Source organism: Galeopterus variegatus, unplaced genomic scaffold, assembly GCF_000696425.1.
Source record: "Galeopterus variegatus unplaced genomic scaffold, G_variegatus-3.0.2 Scaffold2884, whole genome shotgun sequence".
Lineage (NCBI taxonomy): Eukaryota > Metazoa > Chordata > Mammalia > Dermoptera > Cynocephalidae > Galeopterus > Galeopterus variegatus.
In genome coordinates this window covers 183,887-198,327 of record NW_007728995.1, presented here as the reverse complement: position 1 = coordinate 198,327, position 14,441 = coordinate 183,887, and the positions used below count along the sequence as shown (strand labels likewise).

Sequence of the window (14,441 nt, the reverse complement as noted above, 5' to 3'; positions counted from 1 at the left end):
TTTATCAACTCCAAGAGTTTTTTTGTAGAGGTTTTAGGCTGTTTGATATATAGGATCATGTCATCTGCAAAGTGGGACAGTTTGACTTCATCTTTTCCAATCTGGATGTCCTTTTTTCCTTGTCTTCTCTGATTGCTCTGGCTAGTACTTCCAACACTATGTTGAATAGGTGTGGTGAGAGTGGGCATCCTTGTCTAGTTTCTGTTCCCATTCAGGATGATATTGGCAGTGGATTTTTCATACATGGCTTGAATTATGTTGAAATACTTTCCATGTACACCTAATTTGTGGAGAGTCTTTATCATGAACCAGTGCTGATTTTATCAAATGCTTTTTCAGCATTTATAGAGATGATCATATGGTCCTTGTGTTTGATTTTATTGATATGGTGTATCACATTTATTGATTTGCGTAAGTTGCACCAACCTAGCATCCCTGGGATGAATCCCACTTGATCATAGTGCATAACTTTGCATATGCATTGCTGTATTAGCTAGCATTTTATTGAGGATTTTTGCATCTATATTCATCAAGGATATTGGACTGTAGTTTTCTACTTTTTTTGTATCTTTCCCTGGTTTCGGTATCAGGGTGGTATTTGCTTCATAGAATGAGTTTGGGAGAATTGCCTCTGTTTCAATCTTTTGGAATAGTTTGTAGAGAATTGGTGTCTATTCCTCTTTGAATGTTTGGTAGATTCTGCTGGGAATCCATCTATTCCTGGGCATTTCTTTGTTGGGAGCCTTCTGATAGAAGCTTCAATGTCTTTTATTGTTATTGGTCTGTTCAGAGTTTCTACATCATCTTTGCTCAGTTTTGGTAGTTTGTGTGTGTCCAGAACCTTATCCATTTCCTCTAGATTTTCAAATTTGTTGACAGATTGTCGTTTATAGTAGTCTCTAATGATTCCTTGTATTTCAGAGATATCAGTTGTAATATCACCTTTTTCATTTCTAATTTTTGTTATTTGGGCCTTCTCTCTTCTTTTTATTGTTAGCCTTGCTAATGGTTTGTCTATTTTATTTATCTTTTCAAAAAATAAATTTTAGTTTCATTCATCTTTTGTATCATTTTTGGTGTTTCTATTTCATTTAGTTCTGTGCTGATCTTAATAATTTCTTTCCATCTACTAACTTTGGGTTTGTATTGTTCTTTTTTTTCTAGTTCTTTAAGGTGAAGAATTAGGTTGTTCACTTGCCATCTTTCCATTCTTCTTAAGTAAGCATTTAATGCAATAAATTTCCCTCTTAGTACTGCTTTTGCAGTATCCCACATATTTTGGTATAATGTATACTTGTTTTCATTAGTTTCAATAAATTTTTTGATTTCCTGTTTGATTTCTTCTTGGACCCATGTCATTAAGTAGAATGCTGTTTAATTTCCATGGGTTTGTATAGTTTCCAGAATTTCATTTGTTATCGTTTTCTAATTTTAATCCATTGTGGTCTGAAAAAATACATGGGATAATTCCAATTTTTTTGAATTTGTTGAGACTTGATTTGTGACCTAGCATGTGATCTATCCTGGAGAATGATCCATGTGCGTATGAGAAGAATGAATATTCTGAGGTTGTTGAATGGAATGTTCTGTAGATATCTGCCAAATCCAATTGGTCTAAAATGTTGTTTAGATCTTGTGCTTCTCTGTTGATTCTTTGCCTAAATGATCTCTTCAATATTGAGAGTGGGGTGTTCAGTTCCCCTGCTATTATGGTATTAGTGTCTATTTCCTTCTTTATGTCTAATAGAGTTTGCTTTATAAATCTGGCTGCTCCGATATTGGGTGCGTATACATTAATGATTGTTATGTCTTCTTGATGGATCAATCCTTTTATTATTATGTAGTGGCCGTCATTATCTCTTTTTATGGTTTTTAGTTTAAAGTCTATTTTATCAGATATAAGATTAGCTACCCCAGCTCATTTTTCATTTCTATTTGCATGGTAAATCATTTTCCATCCTTTTACTCTTAGTCTATGTGAGTATTTATAGGTGAGGTGGGTCTCCTGAAGGCAGCATATAGTTGGGTCCTCCTTTTTAATCCAGTCAGCCAGTCTGTGTCTTTTGATTGGGGAAATTAATCCTTTTCCATTGAATTGTTATTGAAAAGTGTTGATTTTATTGATTTTTCCTTGGATGTCTTAAGTGTCTTTTGTTCCTTTCTTTCTGATTTACTGTTTGTCTTCTTCATTTGATGGTTTCTTAGGTTGTAGATAAACTTTTTCTTCCTTCTTCATTGTTGGCATTTTTATTTTACTAGTGGGTTTTGATTTTTCTTGAGTTCTTATGGCAATGGTAGTTATTTTTCAGGTACCAAACCCAGTACTCCCTTGAAAATTTCTTGTAAATGTTGTCATGTGTTAGTGAACTCCCACAGTTTTTTTTTTGTCTGAGAAATATACTATTTGCCCTTCATTTCAGAAGGATAGCCTTGTGGGGTAATGTATTCTTGCCTGGCAATCTATCTTTTAGTGTTTTAAATATATCATTCCATTCCTCTCTGGCTTTATGAAAAATAGTCTGATGTTAGTCTGATTGGGGCTCCCAATATTTTGCTGCAAATTTTTGGATATTTGTTCATCAGGTATACTTGCCTATGGTTTTTTTTTTTTTTTTTTCTTCTGTCATTACATGATATTGATATCAGAGTGATGCTGGCCTTATAGAGTGTTTGAGGGAATGGTCGCTGTTTTGATATTTTGGAATAGCTTGAGGAGAACTGGTATTAATTCCTCTTTAAATGTTTGGTAGAGCTCAGCAGTAAAGCCATCCTGACCTGGGGTTTTCTTTCTTGGGAGACTGCTGATTACTGCTTCAATCTTGTTCATTATTGTTCTGTTCAGGTTTTTTGTTTCTTCTTTGTTCATTCTCAGTAGTTCCCATGTGCCCAGAAATTTATCTGTTCTTCCAGGTTTTCAAATTTGTTGGTGTGTAGGTATTTGTGATAGCCTCTAATGATTCTTTGTATTTCTGTGGTATCTGTTGTAATGTCTCCTTTTTCATTTCTGATTTTTTTAATTCAGGTTTTCTCTCTTGTCTTTTTAGTTAGTCTTCATAATGGTTTGTCTATTTTGTTTACTTTCTCAAAAAAACCAGATTTTGTTTTCTTGATCGTTTGCATCATTTTTCTGTTGTCTATTTCATTTCTTTCTGCTCTGGTCTTAATTGTTATTTTTCTAGTTCTTTGATGTGTAATGTTAGGTTGTTTATTTGAAGTCTTTCTAGTCTTTTGGTGTAAGCTTTTTTTGCAATTGAATTCCCTCTTAGTAATGCTTTTGCAATATCTTACAGGTTTTGGTATGATGTGTCTTTATGTTCATTATTTTTAAGATTATTGTTTCATTTCTTATTTGACCCCATGTCCTTCAGGAGCATGTTGTTTGATTTACATGTATTTGTATAGTTTCCAGAGTTTTGCTTGTATTGATTTCTAGCTTTATTTGTTGTGATCAGAAAAAATAATTGAAATGATTTCAATTTTTTAAAATTTGTTGAGATTTGATTTGTGACCTAACATGTGGTCTGTCCTGGCGAATGGTCCATGTACTAAAGAAAATAAAGTATATGCTGTAGTTGTTGGAGGAAATGTTCTGTAGATGGCTCCCCCATCCAATTGGTCTAATGTGTAGTTTAAGGCCTGTTTTTCTCATTAATTTGTTGCCTAGGTGATCTGTCCACTGTTGAGAGAGGTGTTTTGAAGTCCTCCACTATTATTGTATTGGGGGGTCTAGCCTTCTTTTTAGGTCTCATAATACTTGCTTTACAGTTATGGGTGTCCGGTGTTGGGTGCATATATATTTATGATTCTTATGTCTTCTTTCTAGATACATTCCTTTACCATTATATAATGGTCTTCTTCATCACTTTTTATGATTTTAGGTTTACTGTCTATTTTATCTGATATGAGAATGGCTATTCTGGCTCCTTTTTGGTTTAATTTGTGTGGTATATCTTCTTATATCCCTTCACAGTTAGTCTGTGTGAGTCTTTAAAAGTGAAGTCAGTTTCTTGTAGGCTGTGTGTAGTTGGGTCTAGCTTTCTAATCCAATCGGCCAATCTATGTCTTTTGAGTGGGGAATTCAATCCATTGACATTTAATATTGTCGTTGAAAGTAGTAATCATAGTGTTTTATTTATTTTGATTTGGCTGTTGTACATATGTTTTGTTCCTTTCTTTTCCTTTTGCTGTTCATGTTCAGTATTTGTGGGTTTTGAAGGGGTAGGTTGTAAGATGAAGTTTCTTTCTCTTTGTCATTTGCACATCTGTTCAACCAATAGGTTTTCTTCTTTCTCCTGTATTCATTCTATCATTTTCAGATTCCATTTGCTGGACTCCTTCAAGAACTTCTTGAAGGGCTGGGCATGTGGTGGTGAACTCAGGCACTTTTTTGCTTGTCTGGGAAGTATACTATTTTCCCTCCAAATCTGAAGGATAGCCTTGCTAAACATTGTATTCTTGGCTGGCAGATTTTTTTCTCTTTGTTTTCTGAATATTTCATCCCATTGGCTTCTGGCCTAAAGGGTTTCTGCTGAGAAATCTGTGGTTAGTCTGATGGGAACTCCCTTCTAGGTGACTTAGTACTTTTATCTTGTTGTTTTGGGGATTCTCCCTTTGTCTTTGACTTTTTCCGGCTCAACTATAACATGTCTCAGAGAGGACCTTTCTGGATTGAATCTGTCTTGGGAATCTTTGAGACTCTTGGATCAAAAGTCCTTGTCTCTCCCAATATCCAAGAAGTTTTCCAGTATTGTTTCATTGTGTATGTTGTCAATTCCTTTCCTTTTCTCTTCCCTATTGGAACATCCATGATTTAGATGTTTATGCACTTAAGGTTTTATGCTAGATCTCTCTCTCTTTTTATTTATTTATTTATTTTTTGTCCCTTTTGAGACCAGCTGCACCGCGCTCAGCCAGGGAGTGCTGTGAGTGCACCAGTCATCTCTATATAGGATCCGAACACGGGGCAGGAGCGCTACTGCGCTCCCAGAGCCGCACTCTCCCGAGTGCACCACGGGCTCGGCCCTATGCTAGCTCTCTTTTATTTTCTTCATTTTATTAAAATTGTTTTTTCTTTCTTTCATTCTTTCTTTTTCTTTTTCTTTTTTGCCTGCCTGGGTTATTTTGAAAAAAAACTGTATTTGAGATCAGAACTTCTTTATTCTGCTTGCTCTAGCCTGCTGCTTAAGCTCTTGATTTTGTTTTTTGCTTCATTGAATGAATACTTAAGGAGTCTGCTATATTCTTTTTAAAGTACCTATCTCTTTGGAAATTTCCTTTATCACATCCTGGATTGTTTTTCTCATTTTGTTGTGTCTTCTAAGTCCTCTTGCATCTCACTGAGCTTCCTTAAGATTGTTGCTCAGAATTCCTTTTTCAGCCATTTCAAGTGTTTCTTGCTATATAGGATTTATAGGGTCTGGTACGTAAGAATAATTGTAATCACTGGTGGTGTCATATTTTCTTTTTTTTTTGTTTTTTGTTTTTTTCCCCCACTGTCCTTTTATCCCTGCATTGATGTCTGCTCAGCTGATACAGTAGTTGCTTTTTCTATTATTTTGGTGTGGCTTTTGTGGAGATAAGACTCCATCCTATCAGTATGTTTTATCTAGAACATTATTGGTTCCAGGTAGACACAGTCTTGTGGTCTCCATGCAGTTACTTTGGCTGTATTTAATATCAGAGTTGCATGTGAGTGCCTACATGGCCTGGGAACAGGTGCACTTACTGGCTCCTTACTGAGATTAGTGACAATGTGTTGGCTCACTGAGGATATAGGCAAGCTCTCAAGTTCTTGGGAGAAGTGACTGGGTGCTCTGTCACTATTTTGTGGCAGTGTGTGACCCTGGGTCAGTTCGTTGGCACCCCATGTAGTGTTCCATGACCCTGATAGATGCACTGGGGTATACCTGGAGCTCCTCAGTTTGAATGGGTGAAGATGGGTGGTTTTTCTCTTTCTTTGTTTCTACTGGCAGAGGCTCCTCCAGGGTCTTTTCTGCCTCCAGTTGGTAGCTGGGAATTTTCTTCTGTACTCTCTTTGGGTATACTGGGTTTCTGCACTCCTTAGAGGCTCTGCATGTGTCTCTCCCTGGGTACAGGAAGTTGTGAGGGCTGTACATGTAGCTCCCACCCCCAGTTGCAAAACCTCATGGGCAGTGTAATTCCCCCTCTGGATTAGTCCACTATGACGTAGGTCGCTCACCTCTTATGAGTAGTCCACTTGTGAACTTCCTTGTGTCAATACAGTCAAGTGGGCAGTGGTAGGGAGGCCTGTATGCAGCCAAGGTGGCTTTTACCACTGGGGTGGCTGGTGCAACAGCAGTGGGGGGTACCTTGTGCAGTCAGTGTGGCTGTCATGGCAGCAGCAGAGGGTCCCACTCTTGGCCAGGGTGACTGGTATGGTGGTGGAGGGATTTTTTGCAGATTCCAGGGTGGCTGTTACAGCTGGGTTATGGCAGTCAAGGGTCCCGCGCATGGCTGGTATGGCTAGTGTAGTGGCAGTGGTGAGTCCCCCATGTTGCCGAGGCGGCTGGTGTGGCTAGGGCATGGCTGCACTGCCTAGGTTCCCGTGATCCACTCTGGTGGCAGGACCAGCATCAGCATAGCAGGTATTTTGTAGCATGGCTGGCTGCTGGAAACTATGGAGACAGCAGTGGTAGTGGCTGCACTGCAGGCCACAGAGGCAGCAAGCAGGACAAACCTCTCTTAGGGAAGGCAGGTGACATTCCTGGGAATGGACAATGGCACTGGCAACTGCTATGGTGGTAGTGTTGGTGCTGCTCTGGTCTTCTTCTGCTGGAGAAACATGTACTGGGCTCCTCTAGTCTGCCATCTTCACCAGCAATTGTTTTATTATTATCTATCAGCCTATGTTTAGATTTTCCTGTCTTAAAAATGACTTATCTTAGTTTCTTCAAATTGAGATCCAAACAAATTTCACACATTCCACTTTGTTGGTAAGTTTCTTAAGTTTCTTTCAATAGATAATAAGGGTCAGCAAGCATTTTATATATAAAACCAGATATTTAATACTTTAGTCTTTGTGACACAACCTTTCTAGCAACTAAAGAAGCCGTATATAGACAGTATGTCACTGAAAGTAGTTGTGTTCTAATAAAACTGCATTTATTCAAACAGGCAGCAGGTCAGATTTGGCCCACTGGTTAGAGGTTGCAAACCAACCCCTGCTTTAGTTTTGTAAGTTGAGAAGTTACCTGTAGAAGCTAATAAGATGATACATTTTTAAAAATTGGTACAGAAAATAGTCGTAAGAGCTACAAAGGTAATAAATTCCTTTGGCAAACTGTCTCTTTACTTATATAGACGTATTTTTAAGTCCTAAACAACTTGTTCTTTATACCCTGCAGATTTATTCATTAGTGAATCCAATTAACCTTAGCACATTCTAAAAATCTATTTGCTTTCGAAGTTTGTAACAGAACATACTTGTGACTGGATTTTTATGTAAACAGAGGGCATGGTCTACCTACAAAAGAGGATTACAATGTGTTTACTTCAAAGATAGTCATCACTTTAGGTATTTTTTATGTTTTCTTTAGCATTATTCTTAAATATGAGTCAAAAGTTGTTATTGTTTACATAGACTATTTCTGATTAAAACCAAAGGAGAGGCTTTCAAATATAAATAAATAAAACCAGCCAAAAATAAAATCCCACTAGTTAGAAAGAAGCCTAAACATCAGGGCTATAACTCCGGATATACCAGTCCATGTTTGCCTGTGGGGACAAGTTGCTTCTGCCTTCAGTTTCCTGGTAATAAGTGGAACATGTGGTATTTCTCTTTCCGTACCTGGGTTGTTTCACTTAGAATAATTTTCTCCAGGCTCATCCACATTGCTACAAATGGTAGAATTTCATTCTTTTTATGGCTGAGTAGTATTTCATTGTGTACATAAACCACAATTTAACATAATCTGTCATGGAAGTGAATTGTGTGGGTATGCGGTCAGTAGAAATAAATAGGCTAAAATAAATTACTTCAAATATTTACAGTGGTTATTGCTGGCTTGCAAGAATATCACCAAATTAAATTTTAATCTTTACACCTCAATATATTTAACAAATTGTTCTCAAAAGCATGTATCATATATCTTTTAAGAAAAACGATTTTTTTATTTTAATTCTTTTTCATTGTATACCTTTCATTGTACGGTTTGTAGTTTCAGTACTTGAATATACTGTATAATGATCTAATAAGAATAGTTAGCTTATCTGTCACCTAAACATTTATCATTTCTTCATGGTTATAACATTCGAGATCCTTTTTTTCTGGCTTTCTTGAAATATACAGCACAATGTTATTAGCTATTGTCACCCTAGGTCCCCAGAGCTTATTCTCCTTATCTAACTGTAACTTTGTACAGTTCTACCAACATTCCCCGCCTCTGCTAACCACTATTCTACTCATTATTTCTCTCTTTCTATATCTTTTTAACTTATTTTTTCTTAAATGACCCATGATAATTGTATGCATTTATGGAGTACGACATTATATTTGGGTACATTCATATTGTGTGCAATGAGCATATGGTGCTTAGTATATCCATCATCTCAAAGATCTGCCACTTCTTTGTGTTAGAAATATACATCATCTTGTTTAGCTCTTCAAAGATACACAGTACTTTGCTGTTAACTGTAATCTCCCTATATTACTGTAGAACCCTAGATCCATTCTTCCTATCTCTCTAATATTTTGTATTCACTGACCACCCTCTCCCTGTCTTGCCTTTCCCCTTGTCACCAGTTACCGTATTCTAGTCTCTACTTCTATAAGATTGAATTTTTAAGCTTCCACACCACAATGAGATATCATCTCACCCTATTTAGGATGGCTACTACCAAAAAGACAGAAAATAACAAATGCTGACAAAGATACAAAGAAAGGGGAAGTCTTACATATTGTTGGTGGGAATGCTAATTAGTACAGCCACTATAGAAAACAGTCTGGGGCCAGCCCCGTGGCACACTCGGGAGAGTGAGGCGCTTGGGAGTGCAGCGGTGCTCACACCATGGGTTTGGATCCTATATAGGGATGGCCGGTGCACTCACTGGCTGAGCGCGGTGTTGGCAACACCAAGCCAAGGGTTGCGATCCCCTTACCGGTCACGAAAAAGACAAAAACAAACAAACAAACAAACAACAACAACAACAAACAACAAAAAGTCTGGAGATTTCTCAGACAACTATGAATAGAAGTACCATACGATCCAGCAATCCTACTCCTTTGTGTATATCCAAAGGAAAGGAAATGAACAAGGTGAAGTTACACCTGCACTCCCTTTTATAATGGCTGTCTTCACAATAACCAACAGTTGGAACCAGCCTAAAAGTCTTTCTGCAGGTGATTAAAGAAAATGTGGCATATATGCACTACACAATACTACTCAGTCATATAAATAAATGAAATTCTGTGATTTGCAGCAATATGGATGAGTTGGAGAAAACTATGTTCAGGGAAATAAGCCAGGTGCAGAAAGAAATAGATTCCACATGTTCTCATTCATATGTGGAAGATAAAGGTATTTTTCTTATTTTATTTGACTTTTAGTTGTCCTATAATAATTCTAAATTTTCATGGGGTACAATGTGATGTTTCAGTACATATATATATTACATAATGATCAATACGCACTATAAAAGCAGAAAAGGGGTCATATTATGCAAATTCTTTTGAACTTGCTTTAACGTTTAATAAAACATTCACTGCTTTCTAATTAATAAACAGACTAATAAGTTATCACCTCTAATACCTGCATATAATTTCTGCCTATAATTGTCACAGAAATGTTAATTAGTCAGTTATTTCTGCATGTTCAGATTGTTGCCATTATTAATTACTATATGCACATATATAAATGAAAACCATGAAGTATTATGTTTTCATTAGTGGTATAAATATTATCCCCCATTAGTAGAAATATCACTTTATGAGAGAGGACTAAATCTCTCTATTTGGTAGATAGCCTTAAATTAAGTCATGGAAGCAGTCACAGTTGTCCACTGTTTGTCATATTACTACTACTATATGAGTAGCTATTAGTTTATCATAGATCAAAGGTTAACACAGCACCTTTCTAATAACTAAATTTTCAAATCCAAGGCAGTGTCTCCATGGGTGCCTAGAGCTAATGAGTTGAGCTGTAACAATGTTCATTTCTTTTAGGAGCAATTTTCTGGATGATCTCCTAGTATATTAAGTCAGTATTCATCGGCACATATGTAAATATTTAAATTGCATAAAAATAAATTAGGTTATACTAGTAATTACATTAATTGTTTTTATTTCAGTTTTTTTCTTCTATCATGGCGTTTTAACATTACGTTTCATTCTTTTAAAGACATTTTCACCTTAGGAATACAGTAGAACTTTCCCATGTTTTTTGTTTAATATTCTTTAAAGAAAGGAATACAGTAGAACTTTCCCATGTTTTTTGTTTAATATTCTTTAAAGAATACCATTGAAACTTAACAGTATGCTTTTTTTTTTAATGTTTACATATGTTTGCGGTAGATGCAAATCACAAAAACAATGCTTTGACTCTGTATTGTGTAGCAATAATTAGTTGAAAATTTTTATTTTTTGAAGAAAATAATGCACTTCATAGAGTTACTAGGGAATTGAGAGTCATATGGGACAGGCCTATGTGGGAACACACACTCTTGGGACTGGGGCAGAAGTTAGATAGGCCCCTCAGGCACTAGAAAATGCTTGAAAGTAGACTGAGATTTTGCCAGTCTGCTGAGGCATTACCTGGTAATTTATACAGCAAGCCTAGACTAAAATATTTTGGAAATCGTGTCTAATGTTGGACTCACCTACTCAAATTCTTTACTAGGCAGCTTTCTTTCACATTTTGGCAATCAGAACTTTAGCTATGAATACAGAGATGACTCCAAAATTATCATCACTGTTATTAAAGATGTTCCTTGAAAGGGGAAAAATGCTGTTTTTTGTTTGTTTACTCTTGGGTTGTGTGTGCTTCATTTCTGAAGAGCAGATCTGCATGTTCCTCTGCTACCTATCCAATAGTCAAACATTTCTTTTGCCCAGTGTTCTCCGGAGAGCTGCCTTGACTTCCTTGTTCTGTAAACTATAGATGATGGGGTTCAGCATGGGTGTCACCACTGTATAAAAGAGGGCTAGGAGTTTATCTGTTCCTGGTGAATGGCTGGTCTTGGGCCTCAAATAGGTGACAGAAGCTGAGCCATAGAAGAGTGTAACTACGAGCAGGTGAGAAGAACAGGTGGAAAGAGCCTTATGGCGGCCTTCAGGTGAGGGCATGAGCAGCACTGCAGCTAGAATCCTGCCATAGGATGCAATGATCAGTAAAAATGGGCTGGAAATGCAAAGAATTGCCACAACAAAAACCGCAGCCTCGTTATGGGACGTATCCCCACAGGCGAGTGCCAGGATGGGTGGGAGGTCACAGAAGAAGTGGTCTATCTCACAGGGGCCACAGAAGTCCAAGGAGAAAATATAATTGGTCTGACCCAAGCCTACCATGCACCCCACTCCCCAACAAATGAGTGCCAACTGGACACACACCCAACGACTCATCTGTGTTGCATAGTGGAGTGGGGAACAGATGGCCATATAGCGGTCAAAAGCCATGGCTGCCAACAGGCAACACTCACTGATACCAAAAAATAAAAAGAAAAACATCTGTGTGGCACAACCCTCCCGAGAGATTCCTCGGGCCTCATTCACAAGACTCTGTAGCATCTTGGGTATGACGGAGCAAGTGTAGCCAATCTCCAGGAGGGACAAGTTGGCCAGGAAGAAGTACATGGGGGTGTGGAGGCCTGGGTTGGTCCAGATAGTAAGAGCTATGAGAGCATTGCCCATCAGTGATGCTAAGAACATGAGTAGGCTGAGGGTAAATAGAAGGAAACACTGTTCAGTGACCTCAGAGAATTTGGCAAATGCAAATTGTTTGACAGCCATGCTGTCGTCCTGCCGCAAGGAAAAATTGAGGCTCATAATCTGGAAAAGAGAACGGCAAAGTCACCAGACATATTCCTTAAAAGGAGAGAAATAAGTTGTTATATTAAAGAATTTTTGTAGGGCAGAGAGATAAATTTCTTACCTGCAATTTTAAAATTCAAATGTTTAGAAGTTACACTCATTCTCATATTTTTTAAAACCAAATTCTATTGTATGTTCACCATATCAGTTGATTTGTTCAAAATATATTTAGCCACAATTTGTAAAATAGAAAAATGTTTATTTCTTCTTAATTCTCCCTAGATCTCTTTTTTAACTCCTACCATATGAAGAAACTGTCATGTCTGTTCACTTTTGTCAATTTGTGTTACCACTGACTTGCTTTCTCCACCCATTCATTCAACAAGTATTGACCTAGAGTACTTTGCAATTTCTTTGTAGGTCCTGGCATTTAGAAGTGTACAGAAACTATTTCTCCCCACATGGAACTTATATTTTAGTGGAGAAAAACAGAAATTAAGTAATAATTTAATAAAGAAACATTTGCTGCAATGCAGAGAACTAAAATGAGGATGTATCCTGTTGACTGTCCAATTTAGATTATGTGGTCAGAGAGGGTTCTTGAAAATGAGAAGGATGAGCTGAGATGTGAAAGACAAGAAGGAGCCACCATGGGAAGACCTCAGCACAGCCGTTCCCATCACATCTGCATTGTACTGCTCAGATAATATTGTCATTCTGTGCCTGATATTACTCATCTGCCATCCTTTCTCCATCAGAGTGGTCCTTGCTAAGTGAAAGCTATCATTATCCTCAAGTTAAATTTTAAATTTCTTTTGTCTTTCTTTATTTTTTTAAATTTTAATTTACCGATATATAATATAGTTGATTTTTGTGGCCCTTTACTAATTCTCCCTTTTACCCCCTTCCTCTCCCGTCTGCCCCCCCTTCAACATCATATCTGTTCACTTGTCTTAACAAGTTCAAGGAATTGCTGTGATTATTGTGTCTTCTTCCCCCAACCCCCATTTATTTGTTTCTATATTTATTTATTTAAACTCTCACAAATAAGTGAGAACATGTGGTATTTCTCTTTCTCTGCCTGGCTTATTTCACTTAATATAATTTTCTCTAAGTGGATCCATGTTGCTATGAATGGTAGTATTTCAGTTCTTTTTTTATAGAGTAGTATTCCATTGTGTAGATATACCACATTTTCCTTATCCACTCATCCAATGATGGGCATTTAGGCTGGTTCCAATTCTTGGCTGTTGTAAATAGCGCTGCAATGAACATGGGAGTATATGATTTATGAAAATCTATGGATCAGGTCACTTACAATTGATAACTTTTATCTCACTCCTTACCCAAATGGACCTCATGTTATAGTTATAGCAAACTATTTTCCCATGTGGGCTTGATTGTCCACGTAATGAACTATCTTCAAGTTCCAGCATAGCTTCATCTCCTCTTTGAAGGCTTTCCCTGACTCCTGCCCTCTTTTGTCCCCATACTAGTCAGTTACACTCCCCCTTCACTGCAATCCCATTATCCCATAGCTTCTATGACAGCACTTATACTACTCCAGTGACAATTACTTGCTGCTTTCTTCCTGAAAGTAGCCTAACACCCAAACACAGACGCTGGAATTTTGTATTTTTATTTATTTTTGCTTACCATTACATCTACCACCTTTAACGAGTAATAAGTGCTCATGTAACAAAAAAACATTTAAATGTTAAGCTTTACTCTGACTGCATATATATTCGGCCCGTTAGAGCATTTTGTGTTTTCTGAAGTTAAATCTGATCTCCCGAAAATATCTCGACTGTGACAATTATTTTTCTCTCAATCTAATAATTCTCAGCTTCTGACAAAATATTTCTTGTTCATTCTGTGCGTGTACTGCAGTTCAGATTGTTTTTTTCAAAAAGTCAGTCAAAAATCTAAATAACGTTTTTCCTGAAAAGGGCAGAGAATGAGGAGATTTCTCTTTGGCTCTTCTGGAGTCTATCTGTTCATCAGTGTAACCTGAGGTCATGTTTATACTGAATTTTTTTAATATCACATCGTTGTTTACACCACATTAATGTATGAAGCCAGTGTATATATAAAAAAGCATCCTTTTATAGGTTCCAAGTTATAATCAATAACCAAACATACTAGGCATATTCACAAAAACATATGTACAGAATGTATTTGCTCACATATACACATACATCTGTACACCCTCAGAGAGAAACACACATTCAAATACATACCGAGAAGCATAGTGGTTATGAGTATTCTGAAAATATCCTATCTGGGTTCAAATGCTAATCCAACCACCTAATGCTGGGTCAATGTTAACATTTTCTTAAGCTTTCTGTTCATCAATTTTCCCATTTAAAAAAGGATATGACAATTGTACCTTTGTTATGAGGTTTCTATAAAGATTAAGTGATTTAATTCCCATAATCACTTAGAAAAGTGATTAATT

The 14,441-nt window shown here is 37.0% G+C and overlaps 1 protein-coding gene across 1 annotated transcript; it reads right to left on the bottom strand.

The window, feature by feature from the left end:
- Positions 1-11,047: 11,047 nt before the first annotated feature.
- On the bottom strand, positions 11,048-11,998 carry LOC103599197 (olfactory receptor 10C1-like). Its single transcript, XM_008583302.1, has one exon. The coding sequence runs from the start codon at positions 11,996-11,998 to the stop codon at positions 11,048-11,050; it is 951 nt and encodes a 316-aa protein (XP_008581524.1).
- Positions 11,999-14,441: the final 2,443 nt, after the last annotated feature.

What these genes read in the sequence shown, in the direction of transcription:
- LOC103599197 (XM_008583302.1), bottom strand. Translation starts at nt 11,998, where the DNA reads ATGAGCCTCAATTTTTCCTTGCGGCAGGACGACAGCATGGCTGTCAAA.